Source organism: Lolium rigidum, chromosome 3 (genome assembly GCF_022539505.1).
Source record: "Lolium rigidum isolate FL_2022 chromosome 3, APGP_CSIRO_Lrig_0.1, whole genome shotgun sequence".
NCBI lineage: Eukaryota > Viridiplantae > Streptophyta > Magnoliopsida > Poales > Poaceae > Lolium > Lolium rigidum.
In genome coordinates, this window is record NC_061510.1 from 228,459,940 (window position 1) to 228,467,067 (window position 7,128).

General features: G+C 44.9%; 1 protein-coding gene across 1 annotated transcript; it reads left to right on the forward strand.

The window, feature by feature from the left end:
• The first annotated feature begins 2,029 nt into the window (after nucleotides 1-2,029).
• Nucleotides 2,030-4,506, forward strand: LOC124699055 (WD repeat-containing protein VIP3-like). Its single transcript, XM_047231429.1, has 2 exons — nucleotides 2,030-2,421; nucleotides 3,716-4,506. The coding sequence occupies exons 1-2, from the start codon at nucleotides 2,077-2,079 to the stop codon at nucleotides 4,337-4,339; spliced, it is 969 nt and encodes a 322-aa protein (XP_047087385.1). The 5' UTR covers nucleotides 2,030-2,076; the 3' UTR covers nucleotides 4,340-4,506.
• Nucleotides 4,507-7,128: the final 2,622 nt, after the last annotated feature.

Below are 7,128 nucleotides of genomic sequence, written 5' to 3' on the forward strand. Positions count from 1 at the left end.
AGAGCCTCTACTAGCAACGGAGAGCATGCAAGAACATAAATAACATATATGATAGATTGATAATCAACCTGACATAGTATTCAATATTCATCGGATCCGAACAAACACAACATGAAGGATTACAAATAGATGATCTTGATCATGATAGGCAGCTCACAAGATCTAACATGATAGCACAATGAGGAGAAGACAACCATCTAGCTACTCGCTATGGACCCATAGTCCAGGGGTGAACTACTCACACATCGATCCGGAGGCGATCATGGCGATGAAGAGACCTCCGGGAGATGATTCCCCTCTCCGGCAGGGTGCCGGAGGCGATCTCCCGAATCCCCCAAGATGGGATTGGCGGCGGCGGCGTCTCTGGAAGGTTTTCCGTATCGTGGCTCTCGGTACTGGGGGTTTCGCGACGAAGGCTTTAAGTAGGCGGAAGGGCAGGTCAAGAGGCGCCACGGGGGCTCACACAACAGGGCCGCGCGGGCCCCCTGTTGGCCGCGCCGCCCTATTGTGGCGGCGCCCCGTGGCCCCACTTCGTCTCCTCTTCGGACTTCTGGAAGCTTCGTGCAAAAATAGGACCCCGGGCGTTGATTTCGTCCAATTCCGAGAATATTTCCTTACTAGGATTTCTGAAACCAAAAACAGCAGAAAACAAGAATCGGCTCTTCGACATCTCGTCAATAGGTTAGTGCCGGAAAATGCATAATAATGACATATAATGTGTATAAAACATGTGAGTATCATCATAAAAGTAGCATGGAACATAAGAAATTATAGATACGTTTGGGATGTATCAGTTGCCATCATCCAGGGTAAGGGAATCGATCGACACCATCTAAGGCATTGTCCAAACCAAAAAAATCAACCTCAGCTACGATGAAGATGAACGAGCATTTGTAGGACACGACCCTCAGAGACATTGATGAAGCACTTGTGGCTGAGGCAAAGACCTCGTCATGGAGTTGCCCATTGCAGCGGTGGTGATGATGCAAACATGGGTGCTGGGGGTAGGCTAGGTGGGATCAGACCATGAGAACACGGGCAATGTTGGGATTAGGATGGGGATGCATGTGAAAAAATAAAAAAAAATTGAAATGCCTTCACCAGAACTGTGAAAAGCAAGGTCAGCTACTCTCGTGTGTTAATCAGTAGTTCTGTGGCCTCTTGGCACCAGTTTCTGTTTATAATAACTTCTCAAATGATAAAATCACCATGAGGGCCTGATCTACATATTGTATACCACTGGACCTAATAAAAATGAATAAGGGTTGGTCTGAAGGACCCAGAGCTACTTATATCAGAGAGTTGGGATTTTAATTTACAGAAAGGTCCAATTAGAAAAGGAAATTACAAACATGACCTTCACTTTTACACCAAGTACCCCAAAATGAAATGGAAAACACAATCAACTCTCTTCAGACCCTTCTCCGCCGCAGCAGGACAAACTCAATAGCTGGAGCAAAGAGTGCCATCGCAGGGGACAAACCACTTCAGGAAGCACCTCTATGGATTCTCCCTGATGGCTGAAAAAGAAAGAACGAGACTCTCATCCAAAGTCATCTACACGCCCCCAAGCCTCCAGATCCAGACTAGAGGATAGTCGGGCTTATTGAAGGAGATGTCTTAGATGTTCACGATCTCCACCTCTACTTCCGATCATGGGAGCACCATGAAGAAGATAAACATTACCAAGAGTCGTCGATGAAGCTCGTATGCACCGACAAGCACTCCAATCTATTGGTATCGCGCCAAACTCGAGCCCTGCGCCACTACAAATGTACAAGAAGGGGTCTATCGCCCGTCTTGACGCTGGCCAACGCCGGAGAGGAGAGGGTAACAGATGGGGGCCGAGAGCGGTCCCAGAGAGAAGGCTTTGCAAGGTGGTGGGTCTGGATCCAATACAGTTAACACGGCCCATACACTCCCCTCAAAAAAAATACGGCCCAGCTATTCCGTGAGATTTCGTTCTTTTTATTAAACCTCTTCCAAAACCCACGAACCCCTCCCCTACCTTAGGCCGTCACTAACCAGATCAAACGCCTAGGGTTTCGTTCGTCGCAGAGCAAGAGAGAAGGGAGAATGAAGCTCGCCGGTCTCAAGTCGGTGGACGGGGCTCACGAGGAGTCGATCTGGGCGGCGGCGTGGGTCCCCGCTGCCGACCACCGCCCCACGGCGCTGCTCCTCACCGGCGCGCTCGACGAGACCGTCCGCGCCTGGCGGCCCGACGACCTCGCCGCCGCGTCGCCGCCGGCGCGGGGCCACGCGCTCGGGGTGCTCTCCCTCGCGGCGCACCCGGCCGGGGTCATAGCCGCCGCGGTCTCCCTCGACAGCTACATCCGCGTCTTCGATGTCGACTCCGGAGCTTCCGTCGCCACTCTCGATGCCCCACCCTCCGAGGTCTGGGGCGTCCAGTTCCACCCTAAGGTAAGGCGCTGACTTCGTGTGTTCCTGCGTGACCTCTCTACTCGTAAGTTGCGGTTGAGTATGCTTCTTCAGTAAGATGCTTTTGTAGTTTTGCCTGATTCTAGCACAGAATACAATCAAAGCACTGCCTTGGTTTCCTTGCTTTTCTACTAATGTAACTGGGAAGTGAAATTGAAGTAATTTGTGGGCTTTTGTCAAATGCTGTTAGAGTGCATTTCCTGATTTGCATTTCGTGGTGAAATTGAGAAAGGGACAATACTAGTTCTTTTACAAAGGTACCTGAAAACAAGCAAGCGTGAACTTGTTTAGTGAGGTGCACTGGCCTGCACTTTATGGCATGTTATCCGTGCTATTTGTTTTATGTACTAACACTGCAGTAAATTTACAAGTAAGAAAAGTTATTTTGAGTCTGATTATAGACCATTGTTGTTTGTTGTCAAGCGTGTGCATTTTTTAATTAAACCTATTAGCTTATATTTTCTACACTCTGAAGATTATGTTTTGTGCTTTCTTTCTGGAGTAAATTAAGGTCCTGAATGAATATTGCAGATAACTGTTGGTTTAAATTACTGGTGGATAGAGTTCATATTTCCTTATTATAAGCTGGGGCCTCATTAAACTGGTTAAGTAATACTAATGTATAACATTTGGAAGGTATGCAAGTATTGCTACAAAATTTATGTGCCAAATAATCTATTCTTGGTCCTGTTACACCATGCCTTCTTGATGTGACCTTGGTACTTTCAAGATCATACTAGATTTTGTGAGATGACATTATTTTCTCGTGCTGTTCACCTATTCCTCATTGGAAATTGCAAAGACGGCATATAGCTGGTAACTTTAAATGATTGTTGTTCCATGATTTGTTAGGGATCAAATTTTAATACTCCCTCCGTCTCAAAATAAGTGACTCAAATTTTTCTAGATACGGATGTATTTATAGTTGAAATGCGTCTAGATGCATCCTTATCTAGCCAAAGTTGAGTCACTTATTTTGGGACGGAGGAAATATGTTTCGACCAAGCGTATTTAATCAGTCGTACCTGGTGCAAAGCTTGCAAGGTCAAAAACTAGTTTCACCTGATTTTGTTCCATGTGCAGTCTTTTTGGTTTTGACATGATTGTTTGAAACCTTGACTACCAATATAATATTGCACTGTAATAACCAATAAGGTGGCACATATGAAGGAAAACTGTGAATGAGTTATCCTGCTTTATTAAGGAATCACGTTATTTGGATGCTCGCTGCTCAGGTCCAGTTATTAACAGATCAATCAAATGTGTTCTTTCTCAGGGTGTTGCTCTGGCTGCAGCTGGTGGTGGCAGTGGATCAGTGAAACTCTGGGACACGGAGAAGTGGCAGCCTATTGCCAGCCTTCCTGTTCCACGCCCAGAGGGAGCTCGCCCTGATAAGACTGGCAGCGGCAAGTTTGTTCTTTCAGTTGCGTGGAGCCCAGACGGCAAGCTCTTAGCATGTGGATCCATGGATGGCACAATAGCCGTGTACGACGCGGTCCGTATGAAGTTTCTCCACCATCTGGAGGGCCACCACATGCCAGTGAGGTCCATGGTGTTCTCCCCGGTGGATCCTCATGTGCTCTTCACCGGCTGCGACGACTCCCATATCCACATATACGACGCCAAGGAGAAGGGCCTCATCGGGGCCATGTCTGGGCACGCGAGCTGGGTGCTGAGCATCGACGTGAGCCCGGATGGCATGGCGGTGGCGACGGGCTCCAGCGACCGCACCGTACGGCTCTGGGACATCAATGCGAGGGCGTCAGTGCAGACGATGAGCAACCACTCTGACCAAGTCTGGGCTGTTGCGTTCCGGCCGCCGGGAGGGGAAGGAGTCCGTGCGGGACGGCTCGCGAGCGCCTCGGACGACAAGAGCATCTCCCTCTACGATTACTCCTAGTTTTACAGACAGCCAGTATCTACCTCGCCATGTAGTCTGGATGACTTGTTGTACGACGCTGATCAACCCTCTAACTTGCAAGTACTTGTAGCAGCGTTTGGAAGGCTGGCGAGTTGTAAACTCATCCCTTTTCCTGCCAGTGATCACGGCTTTGTTATTTCAGTTTCGACCTTATTTGTGCTATGCCGTCTGCTTTTTTGCTACTGAGCGCATAGAAATGAAATGTATAAGATGATGGGCCGCGGTTTCTTTTATATTCACCATATCAATCACAAACTATCAAGTACGGCAGGAAAAAGTTCCCTGGAAAATATTTGAAAGTAGTCATTGATGATAGTAGTATATTTAAAAGCATTTATACTTAGTTTTTAACAAGTATTCTTGAATACTCAGATCGACCCAACCATCAATGGAAAAATGCCTTGGGTAGAAGCACCATGCGACAACATCTTCAACCCAGCATATGTTGGAAGATCCTCAATCAACACCAATGAAAGAAAACATATCATTCAGAAAAGAACAGAATGCATCAACACAGAGAAGGAAATAAATATGATATGTTCAAATCCTGGTTGATCATTCCTATGCCTAGTCATCTCAAATGTAGTTTCTTCCAATTTACTGGTGTGCAGTGGCGGACCCAAGATTTTCATCAAGCATGGACACACTATAAACCCAGTCAAATTTTCATTAAAATATTCATCAATTTTTTTTTATCAAAATAGGCTGCACCGTCGACCGGAAGCCTGGGCGCGTGCCCGGGCTTAGGGATGGTTGGGTTCACCTATGCTGGTGTGAGAAGACATCTGCACCCATTGCTAAAGACATGTACACCCATTTACTGGTAGAGACAAGAGCATTAAGCACTAATACTTTGTTCAAACTCTGAGCAGCTCCCTAAAAGACAAATTGAAGTGCCTATATCATGTAGCTCCATCAGTTCCCTACAGTCTACAGAGTTTGACTGTGTAAGCACCCAATAACAGCATATATAAACCCCAAGATAATATTAATGAAGTACATAACTAAGTGGGCTAATCATAAATTATCACAAATTTCAAACTATGAATTGCAGAGGCAGATTTTAGTTTCCGGAACTAACCGACTGATGAAGCAATGGTAGATGCAGATGAAAAGAGAAGCGGAAGTAACCACTAAGATTTAAGAATTAAGATAAAGAAAAATGTTCCACGCATATTTATTGACAAACATAGCACTAGCTAAACTAAAATAATGGCGGCCGCATGTATTACATATTCTACTTGCAGCTCTACCATTACTTTCAGATCTAATTTATATCGTCCCAAGACAACAGGTTTTCCAGTTTAGTGGCAGTAGCACATGTTAGTTTAACAAATCATTATCAATCGGTGTCTAAAACTATCCCAAAAAAATATATGGCAAAACAGACAACGCGGAGTCAGCGAAAGTTGCATGATATCAGGATTGTTCTTAGGAATTTTCTGGCCCAGCGCAAAATCCGAAACTAGATCATATCCTGCGAAAACTAATAACAATAGCAAGAGGTATATAGTAGCGGCAATACAATTTTTCAAGAATTTCTTCTCATATATCTCACATAAGAATTGATCTTGAAAATTGTTGGCAGTCATTTTTGGACAACAGACTGCCAAGCACAACATTTTTGCCAGACGACTTGGCAGACACGTTCAAGGAGCGCTCGGGAGTTGGTTCACTTGACTACTCGAGCTTGAAGTAACTTGTATAGATTTAGGGGATGTCTGGTTCAGGTCACATTTTGCCAAGCTAAAATTTGGTAGCCACAGTTTAATTGGCATGTGGTTTTTGCCACCCTTTGGCTTGCATGTATAATCCATTTGTCATAGTCAACTTTTTTGTCAACTTTTACCAAAATTTGGATTCAATATTTTGAGCCATACTTTTGTGGCTAACTATACTTTAACTTACAAATTATGACTAGGAACCAAACAACCCCTTTGAACCGAGCTAAGGGCGAGGAATCGATATAGTTCAACCTACAGGCCCTAACAGGTTCACATGCGAGGTTTCAGGTACCAAATGCAAAGGTCTCGACATTTGTATTAATAAAAAAAATTCAATCAATTCCTCATAAGCAAAAAAACGCGGTAAAACAACATTTTCTGATGCAAGTGTAGCAGATCCCTGTTCACCTTTTGCTACATACTAGCAGTGGATGGGCGGCGCAAGCGCGCGGCGTGGGGATGGGCGCGGTGGAATGCCGTGCCGCCCTTCAATGTTGATTGGTGTTGTTGTATTTTTAAGATTATACATGAATCAATGGAAGTAATTAATATTTTTTGTTTAAACAGTGGGTTTTAACACCGCGTGACCTTGCGATGTGGTTGTTGTAATATATGTTGTTGTTGTTTCTTAGGAATTTTCTGCCCCGCGCCAAATCCAAAACTAGACCATATGCCTGGTAAAAACTAATAACAATACTAAGATGTACTCCCTCCGTTCGCATTTAGTTGACGCGAGACATGCAGAAATGCTCTACTAGCTAGCATATAGTCTGCGTCAATTAAAAAAGAACTGAGGTAGTACATATCATAGCGGCAATACATTTTTTCTCGAAATTATAGGCAGTCATTTCTTGGACAACAGCCTGCCAAGCTCAACATTTCTGACAGACGACTTGGCAGACACGTTCAAGGAGCACTTGGGAGTTGGTTCACTACTCGAGCTCGAGCTTGAAGTAACTTGTATAGATTTATGAGATGTTAGATTTTTGAGCTCGTTTTGCCAAGCCAACATGTGTTTGATTTTTGCCACACTTAGCTTGCATG